The 26,507-nt window shown below is 36.3% G+C and overlaps 1 protein-coding gene and 1 long non-coding RNA gene across 9 annotated transcripts in view; one reads left to right on the top strand and one right to left on the bottom strand.

Annotated features, from left to right (window-relative positions):
• Window positions 1-19,132, bottom strand: part of LOC107974247 (uncharacterized) — a 58,924-nt gene extending 39,792 nt beyond the window's left edge. Inside the window, exons 1-2 of the long non-coding RNA XR_010156548.1 lie at window positions 17,283-19,132; window positions 11,771-11,894 (exon numbers count right to left, since the gene is read on the bottom strand). This is a non-coding gene — a long non-coding RNA (uncharacterized LOC107974247). The remainder of the gene's footprint in view (window positions 1-11,770; window positions 11,895-17,282) is intronic.
• GNPDA2 (glucosamine-6-phosphate deaminase 2) overlaps window positions 17,281-26,507 on the top strand; it is a 44,538-nt gene continuing 35,311 nt past the window's right edge. For 3 of the 8 annotated variants that reach the window (XR_001716866.4, XM_016951488.3, XM_016951489.4), the window contains exons 1-3: window positions 17,301-17,468; window positions 21,678-21,836; window positions 25,497-25,598. Coding sequence is in view for 7 of the 8 variants with exons in the window: in XM_016951488.3 (XP_016806977.1) it covers window positions 21,713-21,836; window positions 25,497-25,598 (226 nt within the window). In the remaining variant the exon portion in view is untranslated. Of the gene's footprint in view, window positions 17,469-21,677; window positions 21,837-25,496; window positions 25,599-26,507 lie in introns of all 8 variants that reach the window. The other 5 variants (XM_016951490.3, XM_016951491.4, XM_063809487.1 and 2 more) reach the window with 3 other exon arrangements.

Below are 26,507 nucleotides of genomic sequence, written 5' to 3'. Positions count from 1 at the left end.
CTGACTTTCGACAGTGAATCTCTCTGAATCTCAGTTTTTTCATATTTAAAACTGAGCTGATTTTACCTAGATTGGTTCTGAGGATAAAATGAGATGATATATTTAAGGCAACTTGTAACCTGCTAAATAACTTTTTTTTTTTTTTTAAGAGATAGGGAGTCTCACTCTATCACACAGGCTGGAGTGCAGTAATACAATAATAGCTCACTGCAGCCTCAAACTCCTGGGCTCAAGGGATCCTCTTGCCTCAGCTTCCTGAGGAGCTGGGACTACAGGTGCACCCCACTATGTCTGGCTCCAAATCACTCATTTTCCCAGATCCTACTATTAGCCAAACACCAAAAAGGGCACACAATTGTTAACACATTAACACATAATTAGGCAATATATTAATAATTAACATATAATATTATATATATTATATATATAAGAGAATTCTATGATGACCCACGAATAACACAAATTGGGAGGGAAATGATGAGGTATCTCTGTACTTAGGGTATCAGAGTGCCTACTATGCGCCAGGCACTAGGCATTCTAAGTGTTTTATGCATGTTATATCATTTAACCCTCCAATCATGCTATTGTTTTTTTCTTTTTATTAATGAGAAAGGCTTAGAAAATTTACTAACTTTTCCAAGGTCTGGCAACAATAAGTTTTAAATCCAAGTCTATTTACTTACTTATTCATTTAACAAATAATTACTAAGCATCTATGTTGTGTGAGACAGTGTCCCAAAGATGATCAGTGAAGTCTTATGACAAAGATGTTAAATCTGACATGTTGTTAGACACCTAAGTGTAATTGTCAAGCAGGCAATTGTAATTGTCAAGCAGGTGAATATATGAGAGAAGGCAACATTTGGGTAATTGCCTAAAGGTAGCCAGGGAGTTTGGCATGCAGACCTCTGAGTGGAAAGCACTTAAGGGAGAATAAACAACAAGTAGAAAGGCCCTCGGATGAAAGGCTGGTATGGCTGAGGCTAAGTGAGAAAACGGAAAAGCACCAGAAGATGAAATCAGAATGACAAAGGGTGGAGAGGGGAAGATCATACATGACCTTGTAGATCATAGTCAGGTCTTTAAGCTTGTTCATGATACGAAAATGAGATTTTTTTTCTAGGAGGCCATGTTTTAATGGATCACTTTGGCTTATTACACTGAAAACAATCAAGAGAGGAAACAAAGACTGGTTAGAACACATCTTCAATAATCCAGAAAACAGAAGGTACCAACTTGTACAAGTATGATAACAGTAGAAGAGTGACAAACCGTAAGATTCTCAATATATTTGAAAGTTGAACCTACAGGATTTGCAGATAATTTAATGTGGAGTGTAAGAGAAAGAAAGGAGTCAAAAATGACAGCAACATTTGCAGCCTGAACAACCAGAAAGATCAGTTGCCATTAACTTTTGGGAAGAAAGAATTAGATTGGAAATATCAGGAGCTTAGACTTGGACATAGTAAGGTTGATATTCTTATTAGACATTCAAGTATATTTGTCAGGTAGGAAACTGGATATTTCAGACTGGAGTTTGAGGCAAGAGTCTGGGCAGGAGAAATAAATTTGGAACTCATCAACATATAAATTTAAATCCCAGATCTGTTTGATTCCTAGCTCTTAACTGTTGAGAGCAATTTTCCATTGCATTTCTTCAATTTTTGTATAGCAAATATTCTTGGAAATAAGAAAGACTTTCTCCCTCTAGGTCAGAGAACAGATTTGTCTCCTGATCAAGATAATAAAGACATTGTCTCTCTCAGGAACAAAAATCGGATATGTTGACTTAAAACATGCAGCTCCTTAAAAGATTGACTTCCCAAGCTCAGCATTTCTCGGCTGCAACACAAACCCACTGTGTGTGCAGCGCCCACCAGGGCCCACTCTGCATCACCCCCATAAGCTGAAGAAAGGGCAAGGGAAACAATGCAATCCTGAAACCCATACTGCCTAATGCCCTATGAGTAAGAAACTGACTAAATCTATTCAGGTTCATTATTTCCTTACCAACCAAATTTACAGAAGTGTGGGAAGTGAGTCAATCTAGCAGCTTAAATAGTAGTGGCTGCTTAGGGACTACTTGACCACTTAACAAAACCTACTAATATTTTTGGCTATCTGGGAAAAATGGAACTTAATATTGAGGGACTAGAAATGAGGTGGGACAGGACAGAGACAGAATGGAAAAAGAAGCATTCCAGACAGAAGGAACAGCATAATAAAGGTCTTGAGGTGAAGAAGAGTGTAACTATTAAGGGAAACCAAAACTAAGCCTACTAAAGACTTCATCCAGAGATCTTTTGACCTGCACATTATACCATAAACTTCTATCTTTCTGAGGCTAAAACAAAACTTATCTTTCCATATCATTATTGTGTAAGTTAAACTGTCTGAGAATAAATAATCCCCATTGAGGTACAAGTGCATTGCAGGTAAATTGGGTCAGGAAAGAAGCTTACAAATCTCAGACTTAAAAGTAATAAAAATTGTATCTCAATAAAACTAAGCACAATAGCTCAGTACAAATAGCATATAGTGGGAGTACAAAACTGAAGGAGGTGGGTATGGAGAGCGAGTATAGATTCAGGAGGGGCCTTTCATGCTCTGCTTTGAAGGAAGTTAAACTTTGTCTTGAGGTTTAATGAGAATCATTGAAAATTTTGTAACAAGGGCAAAGACATTCTCTGGTTTGAAGTTTACATATAAAATCACTCAGATACTAGAGAGAAAGTTGAACTGGAGAAGAAGAATTGTGATAGAAGCAGATAAGCCAGTGAGGCTGTTGTTGCAGTAATCCATACCAGAAATAATACAGTTCAGTACAAAGATATTAGCAAAGGGGGTTAAAAGAAGGAGTCAAATTCAAAATACATTTAGCAGTGAAAATCAATTAACCTTAAATTTCAATAGACTAATTCCAACTGTACGTAAGAGAATAATTTGGGGTCATTTTCTTGTGTAATAAGAAAAGAGATGGGCACATGTATTAGTCAGGGTCCTCCAAAGAAATAGAACCAAAAGGACATATATAGATAGGTAAAGAAAGATTTATCATGAGGAATTGGTTCATTTGATTATGAAGGCTGAGAAGTCCCCAAATCTTCCCTCTGCAAATTAGAGGCCTGGGAATGCTGTGGCATAGTTCCAGCCCAAACCCGAAGTCCTGAGAACTAGGGAAGCCAGTGATCTAAACCCAATCCAAGTCTGAAGGCCTGAAATCAGGAGTACCGATATCCAAAGGTGGAAGAAGATGGATGGCTCAGCTCCTGAAGAGAGAACAAATTTGCCCTTCCTCCGGATTTTTGTTCTATTCAGGCCCTCAGTGGTCTCAGATGATGTCCACTCATCAGTGAGGGCCATCTCACTAATCCAAATTCAAAACTCTTACAGAAATATCCTCACAATCAAATCGAGAAATAATATTTTACCAGCTATCTGGGCATCCTTAAGTCTAGTCAAGTTGATACATAAAATGACCTTCACAACACAGTTGCTAAACTCTTGTCAGAACTCTGTGTTGACATGTCTATGCAGCTCTCTCTCTTTTTCAAGCAGTAGCCTTGAGCATCATATCTTCAAACAGCAATGTTCATAACAGGAAGTAAAAGGATAAGCCCTCTGCACAGGCATCTCTGTTTCTTAATCAGAGAGAACGGTCTTTCCCAGAAGACTTGAAGCTCATCTTCCTCAATGTCCCATTAATGAGGATTAGGTAAAATGTCCATTCCTTAAATGCAAGGAAAATTGAGAAAGCAAAATCTGGCCTTTCAGCCTCTAAAATAGGTGGCAGTTTCCAGCAATAAGAAGAGAGGGTTGAAACTGACTGGTGCAGAGATAAGCAATAATGTCTCCGAGAGTCGTTGATTAGATGTGGAGGCTGAGAAAGAAAGTGAAGTCCAAATTATTGCCAAGACACCTGGTTTGGGCCATTGGCCAGATGGTATTGCCATTCACTGAAATAAACAATGAAATAGGAATGGATATGGGGTAAAGAGTGCTGAGATCTCTTCGAACACATCTGAATTTCCAGCTGTAAAGCCTAGAGCTCAGTTTCATAGGAACTTAGAGCTCAAGCTTGAGAGGAAGGCTAGAGTTTAAAATTTCAGACAATATAACTGAAGTCATAGGATGGAAGTGTTTGTTCAGAGATAATGTATAAAGTGAGAAGAGAGCCAAAGAAGAAATCTGGGAAAGAAAAGCCCATTTGAGAGATTAAAAAGGAAAGTCCACAAAGGTAAGAAGGAAAGCAGGAAGAGAACAATATTTTTAAATGGAAGAGAGGTCAATGGAACTAAATGCTTCCCAGAGATCAAATAGGAAGATCAAGAGTGCCCATCAATTTTAACAGTGGATATGTCATGGTGACTGTTGCCAAGCAAGACAAATATCTAGGAAGTTAATTGTAGAGGATTTTTTTATTGTTGGTATTGGGTTGTTATGCTGTTTATTTTTGAATAAGACAATTGTGAGCCCATGAGGAGAGAGGTGGAAGACAAGGGAGCAAGGGCAAACTATAATAGCTATACAATTGTAATATACAATTGTCAGGAAGTGTCTGTGCCTTGGATCTTTGTAGAACCAGCACGGTCACCTATTAAGTCTATCTCCTTCTTCCCAACATATAAAATATTAGCAGCCACTTCTCCAATTTCACCTTTTGCCTTTTATTGCCATTTTATTCTCTAAAGAATACATTTTCTTTTTCAAGGTTAACTTTGTTGATACTAGTTTGTTCACTGCTCACAAAAATGGAAAAAAATGAAATTTAAGGGACATACTATCCAAAGACAAGCACAATTCCCATGGTAATAATCTGAGACAGAGCCCCAGTTCATATGGAAAAGTTGCTATTCAAGAAAATCTCCTAAAATTTTTGATCACTCTATTTTGTGTTTTCTTTTTGAGTTATCTGGTAAATCTGTTAAATCTAACAAATGAAAATGGACACTATGTTTTATATTGTAGAAAACTTCAGTTTAATGGATTTTTAAGTAGTTTTTGCTGCCTGTTGCTGCTATTCTATAGAAGGGCATCCAGAGTGACCTGCTATCCATAAAGATGGACTAGAAAAAGCAAAACCCACAGTTTATATGAAAATGCAGTAGTACTATCAGCATAGCCTGTCTTATATCAGTTTCAATCACGCCCTCTTGTGTAAAAGTGTAGCACAGCAGCAGCTTTCATTTTAAATAGAAATAACATTGAATACCGAGCACCTACCATGTTCAGGCTTTAGGCTAAATGCCAAGAATATAGCTGAGGACAGACCTACAAAGCCCTCATATTCATGAAAGTTATTCAGGACTCATTTTAATAACTCTGGAAGTTTAAATTCTATTCCAAAACCTCTATGAATATGAAGCATTTCACTGTATGGTACAAATAGTTTTATCAATAAAAGAGAAGTATTGTCAATAATTTCTTTGGCATATAATCTTAAATTATTTATTCAGTATGCCTCTAAACTTTTCTCTTTAGCTTCCATTGGTAAATTTTAGAATACACTGACTAAGTTTTACAGCTATTTTTTTACAACAATATATTCTTCAATACAATACCTTGTGATATTTAATTCTAAAGCCCTTATTTAATCTTAGTGCTAGTTGTCATTGGAAAGCCTCTGAGGCTATAATTTCACAGTTTATGATCCCAGGAAAACTTCCTTTATTAAATTACAGTCAAGAGACAGCGCTTTACTCTGTTATTAAAATTGAAACTCCCTAAATCTCATTATATATTCTTACCATCTGCATTTTTATGATTCTTGTCTAAAGAAATCTTAAGAACATCTCAGTTCTGATATAAATTTTTCAGACTTTACTGTCTGGTTTTTTGTCTTTCAAAATCAAAAACTCTTGTTTTAATTTAAAAGAATAGTGACTAAATTGAAATGGCAGCATATAAATGATGTTTTATGTTGCTCAGAATGAACCTTCCTATAATAAACGCAAATATGATAAGATGTAAACCATGGTGGATAGGTTTGGTAAAATTAGATTTTAATAAAATATTTAAATCAATAATCATTCATGCTAGCTTTTGATTACACAAAGACTATTGCTTCACCATTAGCAGTTAAATCATCTTATCTCTGCAACAGGAGCTTGTTCCTTCATTTCTACTTGTGAACACTGCACCTTGCTCATTTAATCAATTGTCCTCTTACTCTTTCTGTGATAAGCCTTTATTCTACTTCAGTGTTTGTGTGGAGGGGGACAATCTGGTTAAAGTTAGTCTTGCAAGTGGTGACTTTAGCATTTCCCCCAACTTCATCAAGCCTAAAATGACTGAAATAAACGTAAAATCTAATTAAAAATAATTGGCCTGCTATGCAAATGTATCTTCAAGTCAGTTTCCCCATCTCTTCTTATAACCAGATGGCTGACTAAAATCCCAAATCACATTAACAATCTAAATGCCCCTTTCACCCTCTTAGACTGTACATTTTCTGTAAGAAGTGGGTGATGTGAGCATATTCCACTTTCCTGTAGGAAGGCTTTTATTCTATCTGATTATATTTTCAACTATCTGGCTAAAATTATGAATGAAAGCTTATTAAACCCTTAGACATCCTGTATTGCTTGCCTTGTCAATGGAGGCCCAACTCATGAGCTAAGAAACCTGATCTGACACACATTTTCTCCTGCATGAGGCGAAATGTGTGGCAACACCTTTGCTCAGGAGCATGAAACCCATCTTGGAAGATATATCCAACATCTCTGAGAGCCTTGTCATCATTCCTGAGGGTACAGGGAACAAAACAAGGCCACATCCTTTCTCCGATGCATTACGGCAGATGTGTATCCATTAGCAATAGCTACCATGATGTGCAATAAGTGAACACAAAGCTCAATCAGATTAGAAAGGAAGTAGAATAAGGAAGTAGAGAATTAAGGTTATTTTTGCAGTCAGTATGCCACAAGATGGCAAGTAATTATTTCTATAAAATTATCTTCTTTCTGAATCAAATCTGACCTTATTTTTGCTTTTATTACATAATCTGAGCAAAAAAATTTATACACAAACACATGCATATACAAACTTTCTGGGTACCCTTTAGTAATATACACGCGCTCGCTCATGCTGATCTACATTTCTTCAGTTTCTACTTCTAGCACCAAGATCCTCCAAGATTTTGACTGACTTCTCATCTACGGGCTTACAAATGTTTTCAATTTCCTTTTACATAATTCAGACAAGAAAAATGAAGTACAAAATATTAAGAAAGACATTAACCTTCAATTTATAAGAAACTTCCAAATAACATCTTTTTATTTTTATTTCCTGAGAATTTTGAACTTGATTCCATGAACACAGTATTTTTCAATCAGGTTTTATGCTTAACACAGTTATAAATAATTGCTGATAATGACTTTTTAATAAAGATCTCTCTGAAAATTTAATACTCACCCTTTATAGAGAGCAAACAAGTTGTAACAACTGGCAGAAGAAAATGTATTGCTTTTTCACCAACCACAGCAACACATTTTTCAGCATTAGACAGAATTTGGGTAATGAGATTTTACTGAATTGTATTGGAAGGGGCCAACCATTCTTTAAATCCAGCTGAGATCATTCATAGGGATTTGATTTACCCTCTTGACTTAACTAAGGAATGGGACAAAATGTATGAAACAACATCTTTGAAAACACTGGACATTCAGCAGTGAAGGACAGAGATTCCTAAGTGATGAGGAACAAAAAAACGAGCCCTACGGTTGTCTTAGATTAATGTCTACAGAAAGTTTCCATGTTGTAGTATAGGGCAAAGGAACTCAGACAGAGACCCACTGTCTCACTGTTGAGAGGACAGAACTGGGAGTCCAGGAAAGCCAAGGTGGCTAAGTTTGCAAGGCAAAGAACCAAGAGGAGAGAGCTACACAGAAAGAGAACTCTGGAGATCTCTGCACAGTAAGAGAACTCTGGAAGTGTTCCCCTGGAGGATTCAGCTGAGTATTGATCAGCACAAGTATCTGAGGAAATTATGTGAGCCAAGGGAGAGAGATACCTGAAAGGTTAGAGAACAGTGTCTGAGGCACATGTAGGGAAAGACGTATTGTCTGTACCCACAACTAGAAGAGAAAACACCATAATTCATGAAGTAAAGTTTAGAATACTAAGAAAGTTCTTACTTCCGTAATAGGGAAAGTTGACCTTAGAAAAAAGCCCTGCTCTAATCCTACCTAAAGATGAATAAAAACAAGACTGAAATGGACCAAACTATTTCCTAACAGTTCTAAGTAACTTAGCCATGTCCCAAAACAAATCTCAAGGATATTTTTAGGAAAACAATAATATCCAGCACTCAAAAAGGTAAAATTCACAATGTGACTATCAAATGGAAAATTAACAGGCACACAAAGAAATAGAAAAGTATGTACAATAAGAGGAATAAAAGTTGATCAATTTAAAGATAATCAGAAATAACACAAATAATAGAATTAGTAGATAAGAATATAAAAACATTTATCATAACTCTATTCCATATTTTCAAGAAGTTAAAGAGAAAATTTTCAAAAGGAAAACCTAGCAAACTCTATCAGAATCAATTGTTTCAAAACTCTATATATTAACAAAAGACTTGCAGAAACCTGGGGATGACTTACTCAATGAAAGTGGCTAAATATTAGTAAGAATAGTGAGTTTTGTGGTGTTTTAGCATACCCTAGGCACATCTTCACTCCCCATATCAGTGGCAGAAACAAGGCTGCAGCACTTTCGAAGCCTCATTTCGAAAGAACAGCCATACTTAGCCTGTTTGTTTAAGACAGAAGAACTGTGGAATAATCCACTGAAAGACTTATCTTTATTTTGCCTAACTCAGAACTCATCTAGTGATAAAGTCACTACCAATAGGAAGGAGGCATTTGTCAAAAATTCTTAACAGGCAAACTGTTTAGTTGCTGCTGGCTGAGTTGATGGTTAATACTTGGGGTAAACAATAGATCAACCAAAAAACATGGAAATGCTGGGGAATAAGATATCATTGGAGATTTGAAAACTCCAACATGTTCTTTGGAATCTAGAATGTCAAACACATGCATAGGTTGATGTACATGCTCAAGAAAGATCCGAGAGACCCCAAGCTCTCACCCATGGCTAACCTATAGGCTCTGTGCAAGGAGGAAGTAAAGGCTAAAGCAGAGTTGTAAACTGCCTGTGTTGCAGGTGTGTTCCAACACACACACACGCACACACACACACAATCACTCAGCAAGGACTGTGGAATTATTCAGACATTTAAGGGAATCTCTGCGTAATCATTATCTGATCATTAGGCTAACAGAACAGAGATTTCAGTGGCCACACACATGAAAGAATTTACTTGTGACTTTTGTGCAGAAAAGTCACTAAACAAACAAACAAACAATTACTACAAACAGCAACAAAAAACTCTGGAAACTAGTAAAAGAAGAGAAATCTTAAGCCAAAGCAAGCAGAAGGAAGGGAATAACAAAGAGGAGAGTGGAAATAAAAGAAATAGGAAATAGAAAAATAATGCAGAAGAATCAACAAAACCAAAAGTTGGTTTTTTGAAAAGATCAACAAAACTGATGGACTTTTAGGAAAAAAAAAAAAGAAAATGATTCCAATAACTAAAATCAAGAATGAAAGAGAGGATATTTCTACCAACCTCACAAAAACTAAAAGGATTAGAAAGAAGTACACTGAATGATTATATGCCAACAAACTAGGTAATCTAGGTTATATGCCAACAAACTAGGAATCTAGATGAAACAAATTCCTAGAAATGCACAAACTACCAAAACTGACTCAAGAAAGGAAATCCAAATAGATAAATAGTAAGTAAAGAGACTGAATTAGCCATCGAACAACTTCTAACAGATAAAAAGCCCTGGAACAGACCATTTCACTGGTAAATTCTAGGAATTAACATCAGTTTTTCTCAACAAAAAGAGGAGAGTAAACTTTCTAATTCTATGAGGCCCATATTACTCTGATACCAAAGCCAGACAAAGACGTCAAAAGAAAAGAAAACTACAGATTAGTGGCATTACAAAGATAGATGTTAAAATCCTCAACAAAACACTAACTAACGAAATCCGGCAACATCTAAAAAGAATTGTACATTACCAAATGAGATTTAGCCCACGTATGTAAAGTTAGTTCAATATAGGAAAATCAGTGTAAACACCATTTAATAGACTAAAGCAAAAAACCCAATAGTTATCTCAACAAACACAGAAAAGTAACAGAATCCAATACACTTTTATTTAAAAAAGCACTCAGCAAACTAAAAATAGAAGGGGACTCCCTTAATCTGATAAATGGCATCCATGAAAAACACACAAACCTCATGCTTAATGGTGAAAGACTGAAAGCTCTTCTCCAAAATTAGGAACAAGACAAGGATGTCTTGTATTAAATATTGCTGTGGAGGTTCTAGCCAGAGCAAATAACATGAAAAAGGAATAAATGTCACTCAAATTGGAAAGGAAGTAAAACTAACTATATATAATCTTACATATAGAAAATCCTTACACACACACACACACACACAGACACACACACACAACTCTTATAGCTAATAAGCTAGTTCAGCAAAGTTGCAGAATACAAGACTGACATTTAAAACTCGGTTGTTTTTTGTCTTTGTTTGTTTTGCTTATTAACCCAGTCCTGGCTTTATTTTTATTTTTTAAACACAGTTTAATTGAGCAATGAATTATTTGCAAGTCTAGAAGTACTGGCTTTATGGATTGTTTTGGGCACCATGATCTTTGATATATGAGTATTTTCATTTTGTTTTGCTTTGCTTTTTGTTTTGCATTTTGTTGTTTTTAAAATAACTTCAACTTTTTTATTAGATTAAGGGGTACATGTGCAGGTTTGTTATTTGGGTATATTGAGTGACATTGAAGTTTGGGGTATGAGTGATCCCATCACCCACTAAGCATAGAACCCAATAGGTAGCTTTTCACCCCTCCCTCTCCTGACTAATAGAACCTAGTGTCTATTTTTCCCAACTTTCTGTCCATGTGCACTCAAATGTTTAGCTCCCACTGATAAATGAGTACATATGGTATTTGGTTTTCTGTTCCTGCATTAATTTGCTTAGGATAATGGCCTCCAGCTGCATCCATGTTGCCGCAAAGAATGTGATTTCATTCTTTATTGTGGATGCCTAGTATTCCATGGTGTGTATGTATCACATTTTATTTATCCAATACACCATCGATGAGCACCTAGGTTGATTCCATGTCTTTGCCATTGTGAATAGTGCTGTGGTGAAAATACAAGTGCATGTGTCTTTTTTGGTAGAAAAATTTAATTTCCTTTCAGTATATATGCAAGTAATGGGAATGCTGGGTTGAACAGTAGTTCTGTTTTAAGTTCTTTGAGAAATCTTCAAACTGCTTTCCATACTGGCTGAACTAATTTAAATTCCCACCAACAGTGTATCAATGTTCCCTTTTCTCCATAGCCTTACCAGCATCTGTTATTTTTTAAACTTTTAATAATAGCCATTCTGACTGGTGTGAGATGGTACCTCATTGTGGTTTTGCAAAACCTGTTGTGTTCTTGTACATTAGCAAAGAACAATGCAAATATGAAATTAAGAAAACAATTCCCTTTACAATAGCATCAAAAAGATACTTAGGAATAAATTTAACCAAAAAGGTTCAAGACTTATGTGCTGAAAACTGCAAAACATTGCTGAAAGAAATTAAGAGCTAAATAAGTGGAAAGACATCCTGTGTTCATGGACTGATCGACTTAATATAGTTCAGATGGTAATACTCACCAATTGATCGATATATTCAGCATAATTACTATAAAATTCCAATGGCCTTTTTTTTTCCAGAAATGGTCAAGCTGATCCTAAAATTCACATGGAAATGCAAGGTATCCAGGATAGCCAAAACAGCCTAAAAGAAAGACATGGATGACTCACATTTTCTGATTTTGAGCTTTATTACAAATTGATCTTAATCAAAATAGTGTGGTTCTGGCATAAAGATAGACATGTAGCTCAATGGAATAGAACTGAGAGCCCATGTTTCTGTGGTCAACTGATTTTCAGTAAGTTTGCCAAGGGGGGAAAGAACAGTCTTTCAAGGGGAGAAAGAACAGTCTTTTTTATCTATGATGCTTTAACAATTGAATGTCTACCTGTAAATGAATGAAGTTGAACCTCTACCACATACGATATATAAAAATTAACTCAAAGACTTAAATGTAAAAGATAAAACTATAAAACTTTTATAACAGATCATAGGTGTGAATCTTCTTGACCTTGAGAATTTTAAGATTTGAAGTCACCGCTTCCCTTTCCTCCCTGGTTAAGGGAACAGCTCCCACAGCAGCTGCTCATGACCTGTGCCCTGACTGATCCCTTCCACCCCCGTTCCCCTGGCACCCTGTTTTGGCCACTGTGTAGGGCCACAAACATACCCTAAATGTTAGCCAGTGTAAACAGGATAGTTCTCAAAAACAGCGCTTATCAAGCTATCTGTGGTGAAGGATATATTTTTAAAAAATTTTCAATTTGTCACAAACCAGTGCTTTTGTAAAATATGATAAAAATGAATAACTGGAAAAATAAAAGGAAAAAAGACACAAAATACAAGCCCAAATTTTTCTAGTTACATAGCTAGCACATCAAAATCATGACATCTGAAGAAAAAGTAGATAAACTGGACTTCATCAAATTAAAAAAATGTTTTCCTTCCAAGGACAGTATCGAGAAACTGAAAAGATAAATCATAAAATGGGGAAATATTTCTAAATCATATATCTGATATGGCTCTACTATTGAGAATATATGAAAACCTCTTATAATTCAACAATAAAAAACAAATAGCCCAATTTAAAAATCAAGAAATGATTTGAATAGACAGTCCTCCAAATAAGATATCAAAAGTGCAATTATCACATGAAAAGACGCTCAACATCATAAGTCTTTAGCGAAACGCATATTCGAATCATTTCATACCCACTAGAATCACTATAATAAAAAAAGATAGAAAATAACAAGTGTTGGCAAGGGTGTGAGAAATTTTTAATCCTCATGCATTTTTGGTGGAATATGAAATGGTACAGTTGCTGTGAAAACAGTTTGGCAGCTCTTCAAAAAGTTAATCATGTAGTTACCATATGGCTGAGGAATTCCATTTCCAGGTATATATCCAAGAGAATTGAAAATAAATGTTCACACAAAAACTTTTGTTTAAATGCTCATAGCAGCAGGAAACAATCCAAATGTCTACTAACTAGCAAGTAGATAAACAAAATGTGGTATATCAACACAATGGAATATTACTCTGCAATAAAATGTAATGAAGTACAACATGGATGGAGCTAGAAAATATGGTGCAAAGTGAAAGAAACAAGACAAAAAAGGCCACATATGGATTCCATTTATATGAAATATCTAGAATAGGCAAATCCACAGAGAGAGGAAGTATACTAGTGGTTGCCAGGAAATGAGGTAGGGGAGGGAGAATTGGAAGTGACTGCTAACAGGTGATGAGGTCTCTTTTGATGTGGGGTGGGGGATAGAAATAGAAAAACAGAATTAGATAGTGGTGATGGTTACATATCATTGTGAGTATACTGAAAGTCACTGAACTGTATACTTTAAAAGCCTGAGTTTATAGTATGTGAATTACATCTCGATGAAAATTATGTAATAGATAACCTGAATAATCCTGTATTTATTCAGGAAATTGGATTTATAGTTAAATTTTTTCAAAAAAGAAAACTCTATGTACATACGGCTTCTCTAGTGAATTCTATCAAGTATTTAAAGAATAAATTATGTTACTATAATTCAACACAAATTATTCCAAAACATTGAAGAGGGAAATTTTCCCACTCAATTTATAAGTTTGTTATTACTATGATACTAAAACTAGACAAAGACTTCACACACACACAAAAAACTAATAAACAAAAAAACTATGGACTGATATCCCTCATACACATAGGTGTAAAATTTTTAAACAAAATTTTAGAACATTGAACCCAACAATAAATGTATAAGAAAGATCCTGACCAAGAAAAACAATGACCAAATCTAATTTTCCCCAGCAATAAAAGTGCACTCAACATTGAATTCACCAACATATTAGAGTGGAAAACCATACAACCATTTCAATAGATACATAGAAAGTGTTTGACAAAATTCAACATCCATTGTTGATTAATAAAACAACTATCAGCTATTAGTGAAATGCCTGATACCAAGGCTGGGTAGGAAAAATACAAGGTACACTCAGAGTCGTTCTGTGTTGGAGTCTTCATAACATACAGTCATGCATCACTTAATTATGGGGATACATTCTGAGAAATGCATCTTCAGACGATTTCATTATAGTGTGAATGTTATACAGTATATGCACACAAACCTAGTATATATACACAAACTACACATATATGGTATAGCTTATTGCTACTAGACTACAAACCTGTACAGCATATTACTGAATACGGTAAGCAATGTAACACAATGGTATACAGTTGCATATCTAAACAAAGAAAAGGTATAGTAAAAAAAAGTATAAAAATTAAAAAATATTAACAGTACACCTGTATAGGACATTTACCATGAAAGGAGCTTGCAGGACTGGAGGGTGCTCTGGGTAAGTCAGTGAATGAGTGGTGAGTGAATGTGAAGACCTAGGACATTACTGTATACTACTGTAGATTTTATAAACAATGTAGAGTTAGGCTACACTAAATTTATAAAACGATGCTTTTTTTCTTCAATAGTAAATTTAATTTCCTGTAGCTTTCTTACTTTATATTTAAATTTTTAAAAAACTTTTTGGCCAGGAGTGGTGGCTCACGCCTGTAATCCCAGCACTATAGGAGGCTGAGGAGGGGGGACCATGGGGTCAGGAGATTGAGACCATCTTGGCTAACACAGTGAAACCCCATCTCTACTAAAAACACAAAAAATTAGCCGAGTGTGGTGGCATGCGCCTGTAGTCCCAGCTACTCGGGAGGCCGAGGCAGGAGAATTGCTTGAATCTGGGAGGTAGAGTTTGCAGTCAGCCAAGATTGCGACACTGCACTCCAGCCTGGACAACAGAGTGAGACTCTGTCTCAGAAAAAAAAGACTTTTTGACTCTAGTAACAACGTTAAGGTTCAAACACACATTGGAGAGCTGTCCAAAAATATTTTGTTTCTTTATATCCTTATTCTATAAGTTTTTTTATTTTAAAATCTATTTTTAATTTTTTTTCCTGTTCAAATTGTTTTGTTAAAATGAAGACACAAACACACACGTTAGCCTAGGCCTACACAAGGTCAGGATTATCAATCTCCCTATCTTTCACTTTCACATCTTATCCCACTGGAAGTTCATCAGGGCAATAATGCACATGGAGCTCTCATCTATAATAACAATGCCTTCTTCTGGAATACCTCCTGAAAGACCTCCCTGAGGCTGTTTTACAGTTAACTTTTAAAAATATAAATAGGGCCAAGCACAGTGGCTCACGCCTATAATCCCAGCACTTTGGGAGGCCGAGGCGGGCAGATCACGAGGTCAGGAGTTCGAGACCAGCATGGCTAATAAGTGAAACCCTGTCTCTACTAAAAATAAAAAATAATTAGACGGGCGTGGTGGCAGCTGCCTGTAATCCCAGCTACTCAGGAGGCTGAGGCAGGAGAATTGCTTGAACTCAGGAGGCAGAGGTTGCAGTGAGCCAAGAATGTGCCATTGCACTCCAGCCTGGGTGACAGTGCGAGACTCTGTCTCAAAAAAATAAACAAATAAAAATAAAAATAGAAATAGAATGAATACACTCGAATGATAAAGAGTATAATATAGCAAATACATATACCAGTAACATAGTCATTTATTATCAAGTATTATATCCTGTACATAATTGTATGTGCTAGACTTTTATGAGACTGGAAGCACAGTAGGTTTACACCTATGCAGCCACAAACACGAGTGGTGTTGCTCTACAACTTTACGTTTACTACAATGTCGCTAGGTGATAGGAATTTTTCAGTTCTGTTATAATCTTATGGGACCATTGCCAAATATCCAGTCCATTCTTTACCTAAACTTCCTTATGTGGTACATATCTGTAATTCAAGACTGTAATTCAGTCTCCACCTTCCTACAGCATTCTTTCTAAAACACGTATGTTCTAGTCTCTTATCTTCAATTCATAAAGCTTAAGTGACTCCCTATTGCCTACAATACAAAGCCTAAATTCTATGCATAGCCTACAAACTACTTCATCATTTTACCTCAATCTTTTTTGGAGAGACAGGGTCTTGCTATGTTGCCCAGGCTGGTCTCCAACTCCTGGGTTCAAGCTATCCATGCACCATGGCCTCTGAAAGTGCTGGGATTACAGGTGTGAGTCACCGAACCTGGCCAAAAATCGCTTTTGCAAACTTACTGAAGGCTATAGTACTAACAAACCTGTCTATTATCAGTATGTGAGCAATGTTGCTGTTTGAAGCTAAATCAACGAGAATGTAACATCCTACTCTTCACTAAAGGATGCAAGAGGAGTCATTACATTCAAAGAAGCAGGCTGGATTTACAACCCAGGTGAAAAACTTCATATAACGAGTTTGAGGACACAGCGTTTTACATTTTTTTAACTTGTAGTTTCCACGGAAACAGAACCTTAAGTTGGCTAGGAGTCAAGATTGTATTGTTCCTAACAGAACCCTAAACGGTGTTATTAATGGAACAGTGTTCCTGATGGAACATGGTGAAGACACAACACACTTTTCTCCTTTTGAATGATAGCTGCTTTCTTTACAATAATTTCCACAGCCCAATTCCTTCCCACTCCTGTATAAACATCTGTGATACCCAGCTCAAAGCTGATTCCAGCTTCCCCTATCCCTTTCTTAGACTCATTCAGCAAAAGCCAGTACCCTATTATATAGTGTTTTCTCTTACTGAGACGCTCCCGATTTCCCATGGTACTGTTTGCCCTTTTGCAAACTTGACTTTGATGAGTTTTTTGACACAAGACGCTTATCTGTCATTGCGTTTGCAAATATGCATTCAATAGCTTGGAGTAGAGAGAGAAATGTATTCATAAATGGCAAATATATTCATGTTGCCAAACAGCAACATAAGCAACAAAGTACGTGTGAGCACTACGGTCTTACATACTAAATCTCATAAGTCTAAAGAATCTACTGCAAATCCCTCTTTGAAAGATGGGGGGGAGGGGAAAGTAGCGTAAAGTGATGACCCAGAAACTGCGATCTTCCAGGCAGGAACAGCGCCCAGCCGCACCGCACTCGGACCGACCTCCTCGCGTCTCACCTCAGGCGTCCTAAAGGCGGTGCGCATGCGCAGCGCCCGCCAGCCACGCCGCGGTTCCTTCCTGCGCCTTTATCTGCATCCGGGTCCGTGGGATTCGCGCTCCACTGGTCAGCTGGGGTCGCTCTCGGGTGGTTGGGTGTTGCTTGTTCCCGCTGTTCCAGCGTCGAAGAACCATTGGGTCTGCCGGTAAGTTTAGCGGGGGGTGCGGCGGGGGCGCCAAGAAGGGGACTCGGGCCGGAGGACCCGACGGCAACTTCGCCCTGTGCGGTCTTTGTGCTGAGACTGGGACGCCGGGCCGGGGCGGAATGGGTGCTCAGGAACCTCGAGGCTGGGGGCGCGTGGGGTCTCCCGTATTGCCACTCGCGGACCTGGTTGTCCTCTCCGGATTTGTGCCTACGGGAGAAGGCGTCCCTGTCCTCTCCTCTCTCGCGGCTTCCTCTTGACACCTCTCTCTACACTCGTTAAAAATTCCTAACAGTCATCCTCATTTGCATTCGCTGTCCTTTGCCAAGTGAGGGCCAGGCAAACGCGCAGCTGACGGGAATCTGCAGCCCCCGCCTCCCGGGCAGGAACCACAGCCTTCTTTGCTGTCTCTCGTCCCTCCTCGGGTCGGTCCCACACGCGCGGCCAGGCCACCCTTACGCTTTCAGGACAGGTCAGTTTGAGTAGGGAAAAGCTCAGAGCAGAGGTTCTGCAAGTGTAGATTCTGGTCTTGGCCCCGCCATTAACTAGCTGTGTAACTTCATGGGTGTAGAAGTTGTCATCCAGCATTGAAATTTTGCGATTTATATTCAGCAGCCCTTTTTCCTAGCGATGCACATCCAAAATGAATCAGCACCTGAAGGAAGACGAGGGAAAGGGTGGTGCTCTGTTGTTTTTTGATGCTGTCTTGTCGTGATGCCAGAGAATTGCATAAGTCCACAATAGTTTGGATCTCTGAGGATTGGCAAAAACTGGAAAAGTCAAATCTTAAAAACTTAAATGTGGTGAAGAAATTCTTCTTTGCTCTGGGTGAAGGGATTCATTTGGGACTTTTGGAGGTGACTCTGCGCCCTCCAGAGAGTTTAAGAAAACAAAAAGTTGCCTGTACCTTGGTCTGAGAGACTTGCTTAAACTTCGTTTCAGTGAGGTGTGTGGTGTTCTTAACAAATTTCACCTGATTATGAATATCCCCTGTGATAATTTGCAAAAGCAGAGATTCCTTGGACTTCATTTCAGATCTTTTGAAACACTGTGTCTAGGGAGAGGGACCTGAGAATCTGTATTTTTAACTAGCATCCTAAGTGATTCTCAACCGGTAAGACATCTTTGGCTAATGTCTCTTTGAGTCAGAAACACTTAGTTTTAAAGCCAGCTCCCCGGGCCACTTTTTAACGCCAGCAATAAACTTCTCGTAGTTGCAGTTTTCTGTATATGAAGAGTGAGAATAATGCCTTCAACCTCAGAGACAAGTGATTCTAAGCCCTTTGACAATAGAGTTAATCATTTTTGTGTCTACAGAACCTAGCATAGTGCTTAGAATATAATAGGTCTTCAAACGTGTGTTGAACTGAGAAAAATAACATGCCCAGGATGCAGAAGACATTGGAAAGCTCTAATGCTTCTCGTCCTCCTTACCTTATTTTTTTCCGTTTTATTAACAATCAGCTGGCCATATATTCTTGTTAGAAGTAAATATATCTTTTGATGGTCATTACAGCCAATAATTCTTTCTGATTCTTTGGTTTAACTCTAAAATTGTTTTTGACATTAGATTATGGATTATATTTAAGTGGAGGCTGAGTCCAGTTGTTGGACTGAATTTATGACTTACTATGTAATTTATTTTCTCTAAATAAATAATTGTTATCGGGCCAGAATTCTAGATCATGGTGACCATGATTTTTTGTTGTTGTGTCAGCATTCGAAACTGTTACCTTCTTAAAGACATTTAGATTCCATACATTTATTTTAATAAGACCTTTTAATCTCATTAATTTAGAAAATTTGACTTATTACTCTATGTAAAGTGTGTGGGTACAAAACTCAGGAATGCTGAAACCATGTTATAAAAAGCTTGGTATTGGTGACTGATCCATTTAAATATAAAAATAAGAATTAAAAATCTAAGAATTATGGGAATTGTTACAGAATGTTCAGTAAATGTTATAAGGGGACGTTTATAAACTATTGATGGTAATGTCAGTTCAACTTCTGTAGAAAAAAGTATGAAGATTTCTCAAAGAACTGAAAATAGAACTACCATTTGATCAGGCAATCTCACTACTGGGTATCTACCCGAAGGAAAATAATTCATTATATCGAAAAGATACCCGCATTCATTTTTATCTCAGCACTATTCACAGTGAGGCAGTAGAATAGGGTCTGGAGGCAGGGGACTTAAGGCCAATTCGTGCTGACTTCCTAAAGCTAAATCAAAGGAAAACACCAAGGTCTGGGGGCAGGAAATCTAAGGCCAATTTGTGCTGACTTCCTAAAAGAGAAAACACCTGCGTCTGGGGGCAGGTAACCTAAAGCCAGTTAACCAATTAACGCAAACTTCCTAAAGCTAAACCAAAAGGAAAAAACCCATCTCCCCATGCCCAAGTAGCAAAGGACCAAAGGCTACTCTCCCTACAATCGACTGCCTTCCACCACCTCTCAGATGGAAGGGGAAAGTGCCTTGGATTGTCCGTGGACTAAGCATGGGCCATCCCTTCATCTGCATAGGGAGCCAATTCACCTCAGCCTTTAATTAGCCACGGACCAAATCCTTCATGCAGATAAGGGGTAACCGATAAGGGACCTCAAAAGGAGTACTTAAAACCCAGAAAACTTTGTAACCAGACCCTTGAGCCGCTTGCTTGGGCCCACTCCCACCCCATGGGGTGCTTTCTTGCTTCAGTATCCCTGCTTTTGCTGCTTCATTCCTGTGTTTCGTTCCTTTTGTGCAGTTCTTTGTTTAAAATGCCAAGGAACTGGACACCTCACACTCATGACCTTCCTTCCAATAACAACAGTAGCAAAGATAAGAAATCAACCTGAGTGTCCATCAGTGAATGATTGGATAAAGAAAATGTGGTATATATATACACCGCGAAATTCAGCCATTGAAAATGAAATCATGTCCTTTGCAGTAACTGGAGGCCATCATCTTAAGTGAAACAACTCCCAAATAGAAAGAAAAATACCACATGTTCTCACTTATAAGTGGGAGTTAAATAATGTGTACACGTGGTGATGGAAAGTAGACTGATATTAGAGGCTTAGAAGGGTTGGGGAGTAGGAGTGGGTAGATGATGAGAAATTGCTAGGATCATTGTACATTATTCAGGTGATAGATACACCAAAACCCCAGACCTAGTCACTAAATAATATATCCATGTAACAAAATTGCATTTGTACCCCTTAAATTTATACCATTTTTTTAAAAAAGGAAAACAATATGTCTTACAGATAACAGAAGCTGTGAGTTACTGTAAGAATGCTGATTTCCACATCTTTCATGGTATAAGTCAACCTACATTGTGTAAAATGGAATTATGTAGCTTTTAAGTGACTCCGATCTCTTAATATACGTATAATAATTTTTGAGGAACTAAAATTGCTTTTTGTCAAGAAATTTCTCCTCCAGAGATGAGCAGTTTATTTAGTTCACTTTGTTTTCTTTTTCTTCTGTTGAATTCTCTTATTAAAAATAACATGTCTAGTGTGATCCTATTGTTATAATTTGAATTCTGACCTTGTTGCTTACTACCTGTGTGAACTTAGTCAAATTATGTGAGTCCATTTCCTCATCTATAACTGGGCATTTTATTTACTTCACAAGATGGTTGTAAGGATTAAAATATGTACACTTGTCCCTGGTATCTGTTGGGGATTGATTCTAGGATCCCCCTTCAGATACCAAAATCCACAGATGCTTAAGTCCCTCATATTGTATGACATAGTACTTGCATATCACCTGCACCCATACTCCCATATACTTTATCTCTAGATTACTTATAATACCTAATACAATGTAAATACTGTGTATTTAGTTGTTATACTGTATTTAGGGAATAATGACAAAAAAAAGTCTATACCTGTTTAATACAGATGCAAACATCTTTTTCCTCTAAATATTTTCAGTTCTTGGTTGGTTGAATCCTCGAATATGGAATCCACAGAAGGCTAACTATACTTAAATGACCTAGCCCACTGCCTTAAACTCAGTGTCTGCTCAAAAGAGAACAGCTATTACTATTTTTTAAATTCAGATTGTATATGTGCATGTCCTTCTTCAGTAATGTATTTTTAAAAATCATCAGTATATTCTGTTTCAGTGCTCTATTTATTATTTACATCTTTTAAAAAATTACTGAATTTAAATTATCTGTTTATTATGTAAAGTGTTCTACAATGGACTTTTCTCAGGTTTGAACTTGTTCTGGAAGCTGTGCGTCACCGTAATGAGGCTTGTAATTCTTGATAACTATGACTTGGCTAGTGAATGGGCAGCCAAATACATCTGTAATCGCATCATTCAGTTCAAACCTGGACAGGACAGATATTTTACACTGGGTTTACCAACAGGTAATTAACTACTTTTTCCATTTTATATTCTGATATTATCTAAATTTAATTCTGATGGAATTGAAGGGTTTCTTTTAAGATACTTTCCCCATTCATTTATTGGCATGTCACTAATTGAACATCATAGTATAAAAGGCCAGAAAAATGCATATATATAAAATCTACTATCTACAATGTGTTACTAGTTCTTGTGCCAAAATTTAGTCTCACCTGTCACTCAAAAATGCAATAGGAAATATTGTAACTTAAGTGTTGTTCATATTTTTTGTACATTTTTCTAGTAGTCCTTTGTTTTGGGGAACATTGCTTTTACCATTCCTACCAGTTTTTAGTTGATTGGCTTTGTTATTAATCATTAAGAGCTACCTAAGGTATGTACTGTTGCCTCTTAATTTAACTTTACCTGCCTTATAAATCCTTATTAATATAGAAGTTATAAATTATATATTATATAATGTTTATTAGCCTTTTACTATTTGCTTCTTCTATTATAGATGTATTACAAGTGAAAAATATATCTTCATCACAGTAATTACATATTTTATTGAATTCAGTTTTCCATTAAGCATTCTCTTAAAAAACGACTAGGTGGTGTCATTTGATCTTATGGCACTTTATTTGACCCATGATTTTCACAGAGTATTAGACCTGGAACTAAAGTTGCTCCTTATTGACTACAAGGCATTTGTTCTATACCCCTGAGCCTTGGTTTCCTTACCTATAAGAAAGATAAGGATAATAACTTAAGATGCTGTTTTGAGATTCAGCTAAGATAGTGTATGTGTAAGTCCCTTGTATACTGTAGTCTATAAATTTATAGTTCCCGTGTGTTTTATTTAAACAGACTGTTTTCTCCGGCTCCTCCCCTCATACATGCTAATTACATAAAAACTACAATTGTAATTTTTTCCCACTTGAGTAATTTCCGTGAATGGTACTCTTCAAGTTGATTGTTTTGTTTTGCTTTTTCTCTTTTGGTCCAGGGCAGTAGATCTTGGTGAGAATGGCAAAAGGGTTTTTTTTTTCACTGGACACACCAGTACTACACCCCCAGCACCCTCAGTTCTGATATGTGACCCCTTGGGGTTGAACGTGGTTTCTGTATAGTTTCTATACTGTTACCCTTCATTACACTCAGCCTACCTCTGTTAATAACATTGTGTTAATTATGATGCAGAAAAAACAGTAATTTGAGTGGGGACAGAAAGACTTAGTCTTAAATGTCAGCAGTGCTAAACATCTTTTTGTGTATTTAGATCTACAACTTTTGCTTTATTTTGGGTAGTATAACTGCTAGTAATATACCTGCCAAGTGAGGATCTCTGGAAAACCTTGTTGAAATTTTCCATTACTCTCCTTCATTGACCATTGACAAGTTAATTATGTCCTCTTCCCCCACTGCTTCTGAGACTTGAACATACATGTCGGTAATTGCTTGTACCAGGCTGCATTGTAATTATCTCCCTATCAAGCGCAATTTCTGGGCAATATCTGTTCAATTTTATATTTACTCACGTGGCCTTAATGAGCTTGACATTTAAAGGCCTGCATGCTGTGAACCTGATCTGCTTCCCAAAACTTATTCCCACCATCTCCTTACACAGAACTGGGCTAGGCATATTTGACTGCTTGCAGTTCAAGAATAGGCTTGAAGTTGCTGGCTGCTTTGCTTTGCTTTCACTCATGTTCCTAGCATGTTATTTAATGGAATCTATATGAACTCTGGCACCAGACCTATCTAGATTGGAATCCCTGGTTTCACAGCCATATGACATTTGGCAAATTCCTTAATCTTTTTGACCCAGTTATTTTGTCTTCAAAATGGGAAAGATAATGCCAGTTTCTCAAGATTGTGAGCTTTATGTGAGGTAATATATAAAAACATTAGCGCAGCATCTAGCCACATGGTAGACAGATGTCATCGTTGAACCTCCCGCTCCATCTTTTCTCTGCTCTGAGTTAGTTTCCTCTTTGTTTAAAGTGTATCCCTTAATCAAGACTGAATTGAAATGCCATTTTCTTTTATTGTTCTTCCAACTCGCAAGATTGTAGTCTTTTTTATTTGATGTTCTGCAATACTCAGACTTCTTTTAGATTATTTATAATGTTTTTCCTGTGTTATGGTTATTTTGTACTTGCTTATCCCTATATTGTGAGTTCTTAAAGAAAATGTCTTAATCTTTGTTTTATATAAATCATAGTAGGTACTTGCTAAATTGTGTTAGTAATGACTATTACAAAGCAAATATAAAAATTAAGTTTCTTTAACCAGTTCTTTTTTTTTCTTCAGTCTTTTTTTTTGGCCACATTGATTACAAAATAGAAAATGAATTTGTCACCTCCGTTGTGACAGCTCACCTTTTTATTCATATATCCTTAAATTGAGAGACTCCTATAACTCGTCTCTTGACACTAAAAGAGAGAAGAGATTCACTTATCCTTCGAGAAAGGAAGAGGGAAAGCATATTTATCCATCTTTTAGACAGGTTTCATGTTAGTGGGCTATAGTTGTTGAGAAACATAAAATTTTACTACATAATTTTTAAATTAATAATTGTAATTGAAAACAACATATGTGCTTAGCTTTTAGAAAATCTTTTTTTCTTCTGCTGTGTGGTATTTATTTATAGCCTTGTCTATTCTGACATCTCAAACAAGAGGCAGTCTTTTTACTATTCTTGAATTTCCTTTATATTTGTTTTTGTCAGAGACTGTTTAGTTTTATCAGATTTCTGTATAATACTTGGGTTGGAATTTTTTGTGCAGCCTTTTGTTTTACACTGTTCTGTTTTGTGATGATGGGTTAGCTAGGAATCAGTACTCCAACTAGGACTGGGACAGCCAGATAACTTGTTAGAAGAATGCAGTCAATCTAGCCTTTCAGTTTGAAGTTAAAATGAAAAAAAAAGTAACAAATTTAGAAAACAAAGATGAAGGCCATCCTCTAGTGGCTAAATATATTTATTTTTATTTTGTCATATCATGAAGCACCATCTTTTCACATATCAAACTATGATTTTATAAAACAATAGAATCAAGAACTCAGATGAAATATCCTCTTTCCTATAAGTTCTATCTTAAGCAAAAATAACTTTTTTCTCACCTTACACATTTTAGCAGATGCATGCTGAAGTTATCAAAAGATGAGAAACAGGGGCTCCATTTAGAAAGCTGTAAGGCTAAAGTCCCTACTCAATGTTTGCCAGTTTGAGATTCTATTTTGAAAGTAGGGGCAATATTTAAATTTAGCCCTGTTTTCCCTTTTAATTTCAGTAAATGGTCAACACTTGACCTATTTATATATCATTTGTGCAAGAACTCAAGATTTTTTTTTCAGAAAGGGAGATTTTTAAAAATTCAGTTATATATTCTAGAAGCTTCTAATCTTAGAATTTGTTATAGTATATCCCAGTACCCAACAACTCAAGGATAATTTTCCAAACTTTAATTTTTATTGACAGATTTCCAGCTTTATTCAGCAAATTCTAGTTTACCAAAATTTCAAAGTACTTGTTAGTTGATTATGTATTTAAGTTAATAATTGCCTAATAAATCAGAACTACAGAATATTATTAAGTAAGAAAAACACAGGTAAAGTTAATAAAAAGTTTATTTAATAGATTAAGTCATTTTAGAAAATGGAATTTTTATGTCTTTTAGGGAGTACACCTTTAGGATGCTATAAAAAACTAATAGAATATCATAAGAATGGACACCTTTCTTTTAAATATGTGAAGACCTTTAATATGGATGAATATGTAGGTAAGCTATACTTAAATATATTGACCATTATTTGGGTATGTTATATTTGGAATAAAATGAATGTAGTTTTAGAATACTAGTATATTTGAATTTATGTTTTGAATATAATATTAATGTATGAATATATTTCTAAAATGTACTGCTTTGAGATGAGATTGGGAGTTTATTTAAAAACCTGTATTTTTGTGATAGTAGCACAGAATAGTGGAAGGAATGAAGGACTAGAAATCAGAAGCTCTGCATTCATCCTGGGCTCTGCCACTCAACAGTGATGTAACTTTAAGCCAGTCTACTCACATTTCTTATTCTCTTTTTTTCTTAAGGCAGAGTTAAAACCAGTGTTGTCAGGATAAACTAATGTATATGTAAAAGTAATTAAGTATTTTTTCAAATCAAAAGCTATATTGGTAGCCCTGGAGCTTTTATAATTTATTGTTAACTTGCCTACCTGAAATCTATGATGCATAGAAACTCTGTGTTAAAATTTAAATATAGAAATGTGTATTTAATGGTAGCATAAATGATAGCCAAAGAAGTGTTGTGATCCCACATAATCTGCACACATACAGGATGAATAGAGGAGGAACATGGCTATCATTTCACTTGAATGGCTAATTAATTTATTTTGAGCTTAACATGTAAGTCAATTTCATTGGTTAAAATTTTGTGTTTGAGAAGAGTATAGTTACTAAGTGCACATGAGCTAGACTTTCTGTGTTTGAATCCTAACTCCTTTGTGAACTATGGGACCTTTGGGAAAGATTCTTGTGTTTCAATTGTTCACCTACAAAATGAGATAATAGTGTTCCACAGATGTTTTATCAATTAATGCATACATTTAGGGTGATTAATACTGGGCATATAATCATATATTCCACATAAAAATGCTTTTAAATTGAATATGGTATA

Source organism: Pan troglodytes, chromosome 3, assembly GCF_028858775.2.
Source record: "Pan troglodytes isolate AG18354 chromosome 3, NHGRI_mPanTro3-v2.0_pri, whole genome shotgun sequence".
In the NCBI taxonomy this organism is placed as follows: Eukaryota; Metazoa; Chordata; class Mammalia; order Primates; family Hominidae; genus Pan; species Pan troglodytes.
Note: the sequence above shows the minus strand (reverse complement) of the source record. Positions and strands in the feature narration are given on the sequence as shown.